This window comes from Trichosurus vulpecula, chromosome 3 (genome assembly GCF_011100635.1).
Source record: "Trichosurus vulpecula isolate mTriVul1 chromosome 3, mTriVul1.pri, whole genome shotgun sequence".
Classification (NCBI taxonomy): Eukaryota; Metazoa; Chordata; class Mammalia; order Diprotodontia; family Phalangeridae; genus Trichosurus; species Trichosurus vulpecula.
Window position 1 is genome coordinate 46,543,292 of NC_050575.1, and position 15,587 is coordinate 46,558,878.

Genomic DNA, 15,587 nt, shown 5'->3' on the forward strand with positions numbered 1-15,587 from the left:
TAGCACTACATGTGGTCCACTTGTTGAAGTGATGTAGGATGATTGACACTGAGTCAAAACCATCAGTTCTGGGAGTCTCAGAGTCATCAACATTCTCCAGTGCTTTGGAATCAGCTCTAGGAGAGTTTTCTCCCTGACATTCAAGACAAAGACTTTTCACTGGGAAGAAGAAGTTGTTCTTCCCCTTTTTGAATAGAGCAAGATATGCAAATTGGGTCCCTCCCTATTGGGATCAAAAGCAGTCCCAAACCTGTACCTGTATCTCTGGGAGACAAGCTCAAGCTATTTGTGACCTAGAGGACTAACCTTGGTCATCACCATGAAATTTAGACTGAGCTGGATTTTCCTTCTGAGTATTTTCCAAGGTAGTTTTATGGAGAGAGAGGGACAATATGAAATAGTGACTTAATGTGTCTATTGACTTTCATGCAATGTCTTTGTGTTGCAGGTGTCCAGTGTGATATACAGCTGGTGGAGTCTGGGGGAGATGTGAGACAGCCTGGGGGTTCTCTGCGTCTCTCCTGCAAAGGTTCTGGATTTACTTTCGGCAACTACGGCATAAATTGGGTCCGCCAGGCTCCAGGGAAGGGACTGGAATGGGTTGCAAGCATTAAGTACAGTGGTGCTAATACATACTACGCAGACTCTGTGAAAGGTCGTTTCACCATCTCCAGAGATAATGGCAACAGCATGGCATATCTACAGATGAATTCCCTTAATACTGGGGATTCAGCTTTGTATTACTGTGCAAGTGACACAGTGATGAAAAGGAATGTGAGGCCAGACAGAAACTTCCCTTGCCAGGAGGGGAGGTAAGAGTGAGCCCAGAAGGGGGTTGAGCTCATGATGCATGGAGTACAAGATGCCTAGATCCTGTAGCAGGTGTAGCGTGAGTCTGAACCATTTCTATTTATGGCCTCTGTCATTTTTTCTGCTGTCCCAGGAGAAGCAACTTTTTCAGTAGCTAGCTGTCATTTTCAATGGCTCACTCTCACCCCCACCCCCACACATGATTCGATCAGTAGTTATGTCCTTTCAATTCGACTGTCATGACATATCTAGTATATTCTTCGTTTCTCCTCAGGTATTGCAACCACCCTGAGGTAGTCTCTTACATGCTCAGTCTGGACTATTATACTAGCTTTCTGGTTGTTCTCCAAGCCCTAGTACTCTCTTCACTCCAGTCCATACTTAACTCAGCTATCAAAATTGTCTTCCTAAAGCACAGGTCTGACTATTTTCCCCAAATTCCAGAGACTCTTTATTACCTCCATGACAAAATAGGCAATCCTATTTGGCTTTTAAATCCTTCCATAGCATGGCTCCTTCCTATCTTATTCTACCTTATTCCCTTCCACATACTCACCAATCCAGTGACACTGACCTCCTTGCTGTTCCTTTCACAAGAGATTCCATCTCTCTACTTCATGTGCTTTTACTGGCTGCAATTCTCCTCCCCCTCATCCCTGCCTCCTGGCCCCCTTGACTTACTTCAAATCTCACCTAAATCTCCCCCTCTTCTACTTTCCCAATCTTTTCTAATTCTAGTACCTTTGGACTGCATATATTTATAATTTATATGTATGTATATATAGACACATATAGTTATTATTTTCATGTTGTCTCTCTGAATGAAACTGACCTCCTTAAAAAGTTATTAGTTTTTCCCTTTCTTTGTATCCCTGGTACTTAGCATAGCACTCTGCCAAGCACAAAATAAGTACTTCATTAATACTTGTTGCTTTTTGACCTCCTGTTCCTTTCTGAATGAGCTTCTCCCATATTGCTGAAGTATGTTCTATTCATGATTTCCATGTTATATATGTAATGAGTAAATCCTCTGACATTTTAACACATTATGTGCAAAAATATCCATATGAAGTATGACAAAGCATTGATTATTGTTGCAAGCTAAATTTAACAAAAAGTAAATTAAGGCACATTTGTGGAAGCATTATGTCATTCTATTATCATGGCTGGCAAACTTAGAATAAAATGGGTCAATGACTGTCTCATTCTTCAGCCAAAGACCCCATGCAAAAGACAGCTCCCCTTCTATAGATTTTGGTGACGACAGAGCAGGATTGGTGATATCAAGGGCTTGAAATCAACAAGGCTGATTACATAGCTGAGGTATAGGGGAACAACATGGTTGTTTGGATCGTGAGAATGAGGCCTAAGAACAGTCCTGTCTGTGACTAAAAAGTGATTATTCGTTGAATCAGCTAAAAAGTTCGAAGATAATGTTCTAGACTTCTTTGCACAACAAACCAGATATTCTGGAAGGACTGTTTGGTGATGTAAAGATTTTCAGCCCAGTTCCCTTATGACAAACCATGTTTACTCAAGGTTAGCAGAATTCCTTGAGAAAAGAATAGAGCAGTGGTTATCAAGAGAACTGGATTTCAAAACTTAACCCATTACAAGGCTGCTTATTTCTGAACTAAATTCTGAGCCTTGAAACTATAACTGAGCAGTCAAGTATAGGACATAATCAATTAATTGTATATAGGAATATATTAGGAAGGCAGAATTTATGATTTCAAAGAGAATCTCATATGTGCCTAAAAGGTCCGGAACCGCAAGATACAAGGAATTCTCTAGGCAGAAGGCAGGAGAACTAAAGCATGTGTTTACACTCCACAATAACAAGCCCACAAACCAGCATCCCCATTTTGATATTTTCATCAAAAGCTTCCAGGCCCAATAAGTCCGCCTTATAGGGGTAACCAAAAGGCCACAGAGAAGCGAGATAGTATAAGGCAAAATCGTATACATGCTTCCCCTCTACGGTAAGAAGATTACCCACTAGCCTCTAGTCAGCTCTGCTACCGGCAGCTCAGCTTCGGCTGTAGGTGTCTCTGGCTCCAACCGGAAAAGGAAGGAGGATCTTCAAGCTGTCCTCTCCCCTCTTATAGAGTTTTTGACATCATCAAGCGCCGCCTGAACAACCAGGGCTGATTGGTTCTTGACTTGGCCCCTCCCCCAGCGTAGACCACGTTAACACACCTCCCCTCAGCCAGCGCCACGACTCATCACACAGGAAGCTCTGGTCCTGCCCCGGAAGAGCAAGCCCCAGCGTCCAGGGAAGCTCAACGAGGCGAGCTGAGTCATTCAAAGAAAACAAAGTCCATTCTGGCTACAAGGAACAATAAGAAAATGACACAGGACACATTTTAATATTCTCAGTATTATATACAGATAGCAATATCACATGCTTTATGCATAGATTAAACATGTAGGGACGAAACATCACAGGGACTAAAGAGTGTCCCGTTCATAGCTGATAAGCAAGTGTAAAGAAATGTCTGTAGCTTTAGCTGATGTGAAGAATTTCATTATTCAATGTGAGAGGATTTTTGTGCCATGAAGTATCAAGTATATAAGGAATTGACACTACATGAGGAACTTATAGTGACTGACTGACCAATACAGTTCCCAAAGTATTAAAGTATTTGTGTAAACATTGCTAGAATGACTTGTTTAAAACGATTTAAATTCCTTTTTTAAAAGTACAGAAGTTGTAGTTGCTTCTCTCAGGTGTCCTCTCACCCTGGCTTCTGGGCTTTCTGTGCTCAACAGCACTTCCTCCCAACTAATGTTGACTCCACTAGCACCACAAGAGAAATGTTTAGAAAAGATTTTTGATGTGGTCATCATGGTAGACCCCTTGGAAAGTGATGATTCAGCTTCTCTAACCTTAATGAAGAGACCAGTGTTGGATGTCATGTATACCAAACTCCAATTTTCATCACCAATTCAGTATGCAAAATGTATGTTCACAGATGTAGATATTCTGTTACTGACAAATATTGATGAGATTTAATTTTTTTATTTTTATTTTGCACTTAATAGGATTTTATTTTTTTCAAGTCCACGTAAAGATAGTTTTCAACATTCATTTTTATAAGATTTCGAGTTCCGAATTTTTCTTCCTCCCTCCCTTCCTTTCCACCTCTCTAAGACATCAAGGAATCTGATATATTTTGTACATGTATAATCATGTTAAATATATTTCCACATGAGTCACATTGTGAAAGAAGAATAAGAACAAAAGGGAAAAACCAGGAGAAAGGAAAATATAACAAAAAAATTGCAAGTTATCTTTGACCTGTATATAGTCATTTCTCTGGAGATAGATGCCATATTTCATTATAAATCCTTTGGGAGTATCTTCTATCATCATATTACTGAGAATGGTTGATCATTGCACAATGTTGGTGTTACTTTGTACAACTCTCTTCTGGTTCTACTCACTTCACTTTGCATCAGCAGAAGTAAGTCTTTCAAGTATTTCTCAAATCTTCTGGCTTGTCATTTTTATAGCACGATAATATTCCATCACAATCATATAATAGCTTGTTCATTCATTTCCCCAATTGATAGGCATCTCCTCAATTTCTAGTGCTTGGCCAACACAAAAGTATGCCCTTTGATCCCGCAATACCACTGCTAGATCCATATGCAAAAGAGGATAAAAATGGGAAAAAGTCTTATTTGTAGAATTTAACTATATTCTACATAATGTATGGAATTTTAATTTTTTTCAAAAGATTATGAAGCAGTGAAAGAAAAATTAAAACACAAATCTTGTGGCAGGGAAGGAAAAATACAGAATTTACACAGTTGAGATTATATGCATTATACAAGATTTCACAAACTTAATGGATGATAAGAAAATATTTAGTTTTTTCAAAAGGTAATATTGGAACTCATAACTCCCCATCCTTGCTTTCTCATCTTCACCTCCTGTCCCTCATAGAGTAAGAGCTCTGACCTACCTCATTTCCTACTCAGTAGAAAAGAAAGAGTAATTAGATAAATGCAGGGAAAAGATGCTCTACTTTTTGTAGACATAGTGACAATAGACACTATTAAGGAGAGTGGTGCCTCTACTTGGAAGTTCATTCCAAAATGCTCTACCTCTGACAATGGAGAAGACAAAATCATGCCTCTCAAGGATAATTGTGTCAATGTCCCCACCATATACAAGGAAACTGTATTAGAAATAGTGTATATGATGCCTAGGAATACAATTGGAGCTTTCTTCACATCTCCTGTGCTTTTCATGCTTCATTTTCTCTAGCTGAAAGAGGGATATGAGAGAACATGATTGACCCTCGAGGTAAATACCAGGTGTATTGCAGTTCTAAATATAAGCAAGGGCCTTGAAGCAACATAGGAGCCAAGGGACAGGGACAGAGATACTGAGAAAAAAGTAACCCACAAGCAGATTCAATTCAAATCAAGGATGAGAGAGAGTTATGGTTCTTCCTTGATCTAAAATAGGAGGGTACTGACTCAGAAACTATCAGGAACAGAGAAAAACCATCCTCTTAGTACTGAGAACAATTGGAGTGATGGGGAAGGACAGATACTGTCTGCCTCATCATCAATGTTGCATATTCTTAGTGTCATAAAATGTTCCCCAGGGTTTTAGATGCAGTTCTGGAGGATCCTTCTCTTTGCAGCTCAAACAGAGGACCAACCCCAAGGAGGTGGCAGCTATTCTTCCTTCTGTTGAAGGGAGGGGGCATCTCCAGTCATCATAATGTAAAGCTTGCCACTGGACTCAGATGGCTCTGGGGGAGAAAGTGAATTTGGTGACTCTGCACAGCCTTCCATCACTTTAATCAAATTCACTTGCAAGCCATGGTATGACATTCATGATGCCATGGTCCTCTTTGAGAATGAAGGACAAACAACAACAATAATGGAAGGAAGACATGCAAACATCCTTTTCCCTTGCTATGAAAACTACCACAAAATCTCTAGCTCTAGGAGAGGAATTTCAGTCTTGTGTGCCTTCTGCTTTGCCCTGGGGATTGACCCCGTAGAGCCATAACTGAGAGGCTCTGGGATATGAGTTGAATTGGATGTCTTAAAAAATTTATTCATATTCAATTCACAGAACAAAATAAGCATTTCTGTAACACGGTATGATAAAAAAGATGATTACACACAAAATTACAAATCTACCATGTATAACTTTCCATTCCTTCCAAATATAGAACACATTATCATGTACATCATGTTAAATTATCATGTAAATGTTGTCATGTTAAAAAAATCTCCAGGCATCGTCTTGCTGTCATCCTTGTTTTCCGTGAATAATTAAAAGAGCATTTATCTGTTCCAAAGATTATTTCTGTTCCTTTTCAGTTTGTGTTGTACACTAATGCTCACATGCTTGCTATAAGCCATGAGATAATAGCAGTAAATGGCTGGTCAAGTTGTATAGCTGAATCAGACCTCTGGGGGCAACTAGTCTAACTTCTCATGATGAGAAATGGAAAAAAAAATGTGGTCGGGATAATCTTAGATGGAGTAGTCAACTTTCCCATTATAGTTAAACCAAACTACTGACTGATAACTATTGTAATATCTACACAACTATTGCTGCTTTTCTTTTCTGTACCTACAGTAGAACAACTAAGAATTTCTTAGCTGGTCTTAATTATGTGGAATTGAGCTAATTATTTTATAGCTGTGCCTTTAGAAGTTTGGTGTTACCATAATAGGGTATACATAGGCTTGAGATTTTTATCAGGACAATACAAAATTTTCTTTCCCTAGGGAAATTCTACTTTTGCTCAACTTCATATATCCATATCTCTTAAAAATGCTCCTAGAGTGTTCCAACTGTCCTTAAATCAACCTTGTAATTCCTTCTACCTTTTCACTGTTACTACCTGAAGTCAATGTGCCCAAATATCCTGTCTCTTCCCTCTCTTCTCACTGTTAGGGAGAATGTTGTTATTCAAATACTTATTTAATCCAATTTAGCCCTCCACCTTGAATGACATAATTTGTAAAAAATTCCCACTCTGCTCCTTCTTGAAATGATTTGTTTCATACCACGACTTAATTAGCCTCACTTTCATGATATCAGTTATCCCTCTTCTGTGATAACACTTGTCAGTTGTTTTTTTTAGCATCTCATTTATGATATTGCATGAGAATTTTGCTCCTTTTCTTCCTGCTCATGATACCATGAGGTGGTTTTTGACCCCTCAGTATTTCACTCGCAAAAGTTTATAAGGGAGTTTCAGGAAAAATTTCCCACTTAGACATTGCCAAAAATGCATATCCTTTCTCTTTATTTTAAGTTCATCACTTCTCTGGTGGAGGTGAGAAGTATATTTCATCTTTAGTTTTCTGGCTTCATGTTGTATATACCTGAATTCTAAAGTTATTCAAAATTATTTTTCTCTACACTGGTGTTGGCATTGTGTAAATTGGTCTCCAATTGCTACCCACTTCTCTCTGCTGTAGTTTGTAGATGTTTTCTCTGAACACATCTATTTCATCAATTCTTATGCAATAATATTTTTTGATTATATTAATATACAATGATTTATTTAGGATAAGAAGTCCTTTCTTCCCCATATATATGATAACTAATATAATACTTTTTATAATTACCACTATCAGTATTAGGTGTATTCCTCCTACACATAATTATATCTTATGACAAAATAATATTCTATTATGGCCATGTACCACAGCTTGATAAACATTTGTGCAATTAATAGACATTTACTTTGTTTCCAATTCTTTGCAATTTTTTTTCATTTCTCATTTCATTTCTTTAATATTTTAGTTTTCAACATTGATTTCCACATTATTTTGAGTTACAAATATTCTCCCCATTTCTGCCTTCACCCCTCAGTCCAAGACAGCATATATTGTGATTGCCTTGTTCCCCAGTCAGTCCTCCATTCTGTCACCCCACTCCCTCCCCATCCTCTTTGTCCTTCCTTTCTTATAGGGCAGGATAGATTTCCATGCCCCATTCCCTATATATCCTTTTCCCAGCTGCATGCAAAAACAACTTTTTTTGAGCATCTACTTTTAAAACTTTAATATTTAATATTTCCTTCCATCCTAGCCTGTCCCCCTTTATTCAGTTTTCTCCCTTGACCCTGTCCCTTTTCAAAAGTGTTTCCTTTTAATTACCTCCTTCCCCATCTGCCCTCGCTTCTGTCATTCCTTTTTTATCCCATTCTCCCTACTTTCCTGTGGAGTAAGATACCCAATTGAGAGTGTATGTTATTCCCTCCTCAAGTCAAATCCCCTGAGAGGAAGATTCATTCATTTCCCCTCACCTGCCCCCTCCTCCCTTCCAAGAAAACTGCTTTATCTTTCCACCTGTATGTATATGTATATTCCCTTCAACTACCATAATATTGAGAAAGGTCTCATGAATTAAACACTTCATCTTTCCAGGTAGGAACGTCAACAAAACAGTTCAACTTTAGTAAGTCCCTTATGATTTCTCTTTCTTGTTTACCTTTTCATGCTTCTCTTGATTCTTATATTTGAAAGTGAAATTTCCTATTCAGCTCTGGTCTTTTCATTGAGAAAGCTTGAAAGATCTCTATTTTATTGAAAGTTTATATTTTTCCTTGGAGCATTATACTCAGTTTTGCAGGGTAGGTGATTCTTGGTTTTAATCCTAGCTCCTTTAACCTCCAGAATGTCATATTCCAAGCCCTTCAATCACTTAATATAGAGGATGCTAGATCTTCTGTTATTCTGATTGTGTTTCCAAAATGTTCAAATTATTTCTGTCTGGCCGCTTGCTGTATTCTCTCCTTGACATGGAAACTCTGGAACTTGGTGATAATATGCCTAGGAGTTTTCTTTTTGGGATCTTTTTCAAAAGATGATCAATGGATTCATTCAATTTCTATTTTTTATCCACTGATTCCAGAATATCAGGGAAGTTTTTCTTGATAATGTCTTGAAATATGATATCTAGGTTCTTTTTTTTGATCATGGCTTTCAGGTAGTCCAATAATTTTTAAATTATTATCTCTCCTGGATCTATTCTCCAGGTCAGTGGCTTTTTCAATGAGACAGTACACCTTGTCTTACAGTTTTTCACTCCCTTGGTTCTATTTTATAATGTCTTGATTTCTCACAAAGTCACTAGCTTCCACTTGCTCTAATCTAATTGTTAAAGTGGTATTTTCTTCAGTGATCTTTTGGACCTCCTTTTGCATTTGGCTAATTCTACCTTTCAAGGCATTCTTCTCCTCATTGGCTTTTTGGAGCTCTTTTGCCATTTGTGTTAGTCTGTTCTGTAATGTGTTATTTTCTTCAGTATTTTTTGGGCTCTCCTTCAGCAAGTCGTTTACTTGTTTTGCATGGTTTTCTTGCATCTCTCTCATTTTTCTTCCCCGTTTTTCCTCTACTTCCCTTACTTCCTGTTCCAAATCCTTTTTGAGCTCTTCCATGGCCTGAGACCAATTGATATTTTTCTTGGAGGCTTTTGATGTGGGCTCTTTGACTTTGGTGACTTTTTCTGGCAGTCTGTTTTGATCTTTGTCACCACAAAAGGAATCTAGCATTTGTGTTTGAGTCTGAACTTGAGTCTGAGTTTGGTTTGGCTGCCTATTCATGTTCCTGGACAACTACTTGACCCTTGAGCTTTTTGTTATTCTATGACTGCTTGTAGAGTAAAGAGTACTTTGTCCCAATCTTTAGGGTCCTCACACTTGGCCTTTTAGTGTAACTAAAGCTTTTGAAGATAAACTTCTACTTTTCCCCTGGCCATGAATTCATCTTAGTCCTGATGACTCCAGATCTCAGGATGGTGTTGGGTGACTCCTGGGAGAAGTCAGGCTTTGAGTCCATGGGTACATGTAACAACAATGTTGCTAGAAGCTGCTGTGAAGGCAAAAGACCAACAACAAGAGCACAGAGGAGGGCTGCTAGCACAGGTTCTCTGATCTGCTTTTCTAAGGAAAGCAACTTAAAGAGTTTAACAATCTCCCTTTAATTAAACATATATATGTAAATATATGTATATATATATGTATATGTATATGTGTGTGTATATATAAATATATATGATATATATGTGATATATATGTGATATGTGATATGTGATATATATATATATATATATATATATATATATATATATATATATATATATATATATATATATATATATATATATATCATTCATTTAGTTCAGGGGAAAAAAAGTCAGCACCCTAAACTTCAGAGCAAATACAAACAGAAATTACAAGCAGAAATTATATAAACAGAGCAAATGACACAAATCAACAGATGGGCTTCAACTGTCTGACTATAGGTACTGAAGAGAGAAGCACCAATATCTGGGTTTGAGAAGATTATCCAAAACAATATTCCAAAACACTCCATTCATAATAGGCCAAATTTCTTGGCGATTGTGTCCAAGAAATAACCAGACAAAGGATTTCCTATCTCCTTTCCAGGGTAGCAAGGACTTGTCACAGGCATAGCTTCCAGGAATTTGCTCACTGAACTGGGTAGTCAGATGGATAATGATACAACTGTTCACCAATATAGGCAACCCTCTTACTTTAGGGTGGGTAGAGTTCCACTTTGTCAGTTGGGCACAAGTTGTGGACTATTTGGGTTAGAGATAGCTCCTTTTTCCTTAATGAGAATGAATATATTACCACTTGAATGATTACATTGGCACTGGAACCACTTCTCAACCTCTGCTACTCTTTTAACAGCTCCAACCTGGTTGGTTGTTTAACATAAGTTTCTACTTACTGTTGATGTTCCTGCAAGTAACTGTATTCAATGGGTGTCATCAGCAGAATTCCTCCATTGGTCTGGAAACTAAGTGAGAGAGCCTTTGATTGTTCAGTCTTGTTCTCTCCAGGCCCCTGACCACTTGACCTGATTCAAAGCCACTGGTGCAGATGAAGATGATCTTTTCTTCATCCCTTTAGGAAGAACATTTAGGTTCTTTCACATGCCAACTATGAAGCATGGAGTTAAGCCAAATGGAAGGAGTTGCCAATATCTCTACTCCGTAGAGTATCTCCTCTTGTCAGATTAGTGGTTGTTTGAGTTCAATTGCATATGCCTCTCAGATAACCAGGCAAAATGGCATTCCTTAGGAGCCAGGTTCTTATAGCTTGGATCACTGGGTCAAGGGAATAGGGTATGAAGGAGAGATATAAGATGATAAATTCTCTTAGAATTGTAAAATCTACCAGTATTTGTTATATGGTAGGGGGAGACCTAAGTACATCTTATGAGGAGGGAAGTACACAACAAAAAAGGAGAGAATGAAGATTAAGAATTGAAGTAAGATTGGGTAGAGCCAAGTTAGCCACATGAAAATAGCATCTTACTGGAGCTCTCTCACGAGTTCTGTCAGATTCCTATGAAAAAGTGAATTTGAGCAGATTTGAGAGAGTTAGAAACCATGAGCAGTCTGAGTGGGGCAAATTTCCCAGCCAGGAGAATCTGAAAGGTCGAAGGAACAAATCTGTGGGCTTGGAGAGTGCATGGAATGTGGCACCAAAGTGGAAGCAGCAGCCCGGGAAACGCACGTGGGAGACAGGCTGGGAGAAAGCTGGGTGCCTGAAACCAGCAGAGATCCCCAGGCCTCCCAACACAGGACAGCACTCTGTGGAAGCGATGAGAGGCAGTGCAATGACATTGGCCATGAGACATCAACTCCTGAGGCTTGCAGCCCAAAGGTACGAAATGTGCCTTCTTGAAATTCTGGGTGACATAATGGCCAGGTAAATGGCTCTAATCCCTCCCCTCCCCATCCAGAAAATTCCTCAGAAAAAATATGCTGGAAAAGAGGAGACAGAAGTGGGGCTTCAGTGGCCTAGTAGTGGGAGTACCTGAGTCCAAGAGGGGCAGAGCCAGCAGGGGTCAACACCAGGAGCCCAGATGTACTCTTGCTACCCCAGGGGAACTGCCACACACCAGCTCAAACAACAAAAGCTGAGACCATTGCTGAAGAGTAACAGTTCTGGAGAACAACCCCAGGGGAAGAGGAGATTTCGGGCTGCCAGATCCCCTCCCTCACACCTCAGGAAACTGAAGGCTATAATTCACAAAGCCAACAACTAGACTCACAAACCCCAAAATAAGAAAGCTGGGACAGAGAGTCCTGAGCCCCCAAAGCAGAAAATCATTGTAAAGCCAGGAAAAGGCTAACCAAGGCGAAGAACACAAAAAAACCGAGGACCATTGATTCTTTTTACGGAGACAGGCAGGATCAAAATACCAATTTGGAAAAGGATAACAATGACACTATAGCCACATCTGATACCTCAAAATGTCGTGTGAACTAGTCTCAAGCCCAAAAAGCATTATTGGAAGAGCTAAAGGAGTATTTTAAATACCAAATTAGGGAGGTAAAAGAAAAAAATGGAAAAAAAGGAAAAAAATGGAAAAAAAAATCTACTGGCGAAATCAAGTCCCTAAAGAGTAAGATTTGTGAAATGGCTGTGGAGATTCAGAATGTAAATAGAGAAAATGACACCCTGAGAGTTAAAATCAATCAACTGGAAAATGAGACTCAAAAGGAAAATGAAGACAGTAACTCATTAGAAATTAGAGTTGAGCAAGTGGAAGCTAATGTATCTATGAGGCATCAAGAAGTAGTAAAACAAAATGTAAAGAATGAAAAAAAAGTGAATTATTTGATTGGGAAAACAACTGACCTGGAAAATAGATCCAGGAGAAACAATTTAAGAGTTATTGGACTACCGGAAATCCACGATGAAAAAAAGAGCCTTGACAGTATCTTCAAAGAAATTATCAAAGATAACTGCACAGAGGTCCTAGAACCAGAGGGTAAAATAGTCATTGAAAGAATTCATCGATCACCCCCTGAAAGAGATCCTAAACTGAAAACACCAAGAAATATTATAGCCAAATTTCAGAATTGCAAAGTCAAGGAGAAAATATTGCAAGCAGCCAAAAAGAAACAATTAAAATATTGTGGAACTACAGTCAGGAAAATGCAGGATCTTTCAGCTTCCACATTAAAAGACAGTAGAAATTGGAACGTGATATTCTGAAGGGGAAAGGAGCTGGGACTACAACCAAGGATCAACTACCCAGCAAAATTAAGCATAATTTTTCAGGGAAGGAGATGGACATTCAAGGAAATAAGGGAATTCCAGACCTTCCTGATGGAAAATTTGATCTCCAAATACAAAACTCAAGAGAGACATAAAAAGATAAACAGGGGGAAAACCCCCACAGCCATTATTAATCAATAAGGGCAAAATGATGTCCTGGTTCTGTTCCCCTCATTCAGCATTAGTTCATATAAGTCATTCCAGGTTATAATGAAGTTCTGTCTACTCCTCATTTCTTATACCACAATAGTATTCCATTGCATTCCTATACTACAATTTGTTTAGCCATTCCCCGGTGATGGGTATCCCCTGGATTTCCCATTCTTTGCCACCACCAAAAGAGCTTCTATAAAGATTTTTGTAGATATGGATCCCTTTCCCATTTGTATGGTCTCTTTGGGATATAGCCCTAGAAGTGTTATTGCTGGGGCAAAGGGTATGTACATTTTTTACAGCCCTTTGGGCATAGTTATAAATTGATCTCCAGAACTGCTGGATCAGTTCACAACTCCACCAACAATGTAACAATGCTCCAATTTTCCCACATTCTGTTCTATCATTTATCATTTTCCTGTTTTGACATGCTAGTCAATCTGACAGGAGAGATGTATCTAAGAATTGTTTTGATTTGCATTTCTTTCCTACTTAAAAGTATTGTATTTTTTCCAATTACATATAAAGATAGTTTTCAAAATTCAGTTTTGTATTAGATTTTGAGTTCCAAATTATTTTTTCCCTCCTTTCCTCCCCCCTCACATGTTATGTAGTCTATACATGTATAATCATGTTAAACATATTTACATAGTAATCAGCCATTGAAATAAGAATTACAAGAAAAGGGAAAATCGTCAAGAAAGAAAAAATAAAAAAAATAAAAAAAATTGTGTGCTTCTGTTTTAGGATGTGATGTGTTTTCAGACTACATACTTCTTTATGTGGATGTGCATTGCATTTTCCATCATGAGTCTTTTGGAATTGTCTCAGATCATTGCATTGCTGAGAACAGCTAAGTCTGTCAAAGTTGGTTGTCACACAATGGTGCTATTACTGTGTACAATGTTCTCCTGGTTCTGCTTGCTCCACTTGGCATCAGTTCATGTAAGTCTTTCCAGGTTTTTCTGAAGTCCACCTGTTCATCATTTCTTAAAGCACAATCGTATTCCAGTACATTTGTATACCACAACTTGCTCAGCCATTTCTCAATTGATGGATGTCTCCTCAATTTCCAATTCTTGGCCACCAGAAAAAGAGCCACTATAAATATTTTTGCACATGTGGGTGCTTTTCCTTTTGTTTAAATGATTTCTTTGGGGTACAGACCTAGAAGTGGTATTGTCCAAGATAAGATAGCCCTGTGGGCATAGTTCCAAATTGCTCTTCAGGATGCTTGTATCTGTTTACAACTATACCAACAATGCTTTAGTTTTAGTGCTCCAGTTTTCCCACATCTTCTCCAACATTTATCATTTTTTTCTTCATACTAGCCAATTTGATAGAAAGGTACCTCAAAATTGTTTTAATTTGCATTTCTCTTATCAGTAGCTACTTAGAGCATTTTTTAGATGATTATAGACAGCTTTTATTTCTTCATCTGAAAACTGCCTGTTCATATCCTTTGATCATTTGTCAATTGGGAAACGATTTGTATTCTTATAAATTTGACTCAGTTCTGTACGTATTTTAGAAATAAGGCCTTTATCAGAGACACTGTCTGTAAAAATTGTTTCCCAGCTTTCTGTTTCCCATCCAATCTTGGCGGTGTTTCTTCGTTCGTGCAAAAACATTAAAGTAATGTAATCAAAATTACCCTTTTTGCATTTCATAATATTCTCTATTTCTTGTTTGGTCAAAGTTCTTCCCTTTTCCATAGTTCTGATGATAAACTATTCCTTGCTCTCCTACTTTGCTTATAGTATCATCCTTTATGTCTAAATCATGTATCCAATTTGACCTCATCTTGTGAGATTCTGGTGTATACCTAGTTTCTGCTATACTGTTTTCCCAAGAGTTTTTGTCAAGTTCTGGGTGAGTTCTTATCCCAGAAGTGGGAGTTCATCAAAGAGTAGATTAGTATAGTTATTGGCTACTCTGTCTTACGTACCTAACCTATTGCATTGATCTACCACTCTTATTTCTTAGCTAGTACTGAATAGCTTTGATGGTGGCTGCTTCATAATGGAGTATCAGATCTGGTTTGGCTAGGCTACCTTCCCTTGCATTTCTATTCCTTAATTCCTTTTATATTCTGGATCTTTTATTCTCCCAGATGAACCTTGTTACTGTTTTCTCTAGCTCTATAAAGTAATTTCTGGTAGTTTGATTGCTATGGTACTAAGTAAGTAAATTAATTTCGGTAGAATTGTTATTTTTATTATATTAGCTCAGCCTACTCATGAGCAAGTGACATTTTCCCAATTACTTGGATCTGACTTTATTTGTGTGAAAAGTATTTTGTAACTATGTTCATAATTATGTTCACTCCAAAGAAGGGTTTGTCTTAGCAGGTAGACTCCCAAATATTTTTTGTTGTCTACAATTATTTTAAATGACATTTCTCTTTCTATCTCTTGTTGTTGGGCTTTTTTAGTGATATACAGAAATTTCAATGAATTATGTGGATTTATTTTATACCCTGCAACTGTGTTATTGTTAATTATTTCAAGCAGGTTTTTAGTTGACACT

At 38.0% G+C, this 15,587-nt stretch overlaps 1 gene segment (V, D, J or C); it reads left to right on the forward strand.

The window, feature by feature from the left end:
• The first annotated feature begins 266 nt into the window (after positions 1-266).
• Positions 267-3,826, forward strand: LOC118842017. The segment is given in 3 exon segments: positions 267-365; positions 449-812; positions 3,583-3,826. Coding segments are annotated over 3 exon segments (654 nt in total).
• The last annotated feature ends 11,761 nt before the right edge of the window (positions 3,827-15,587 follow it).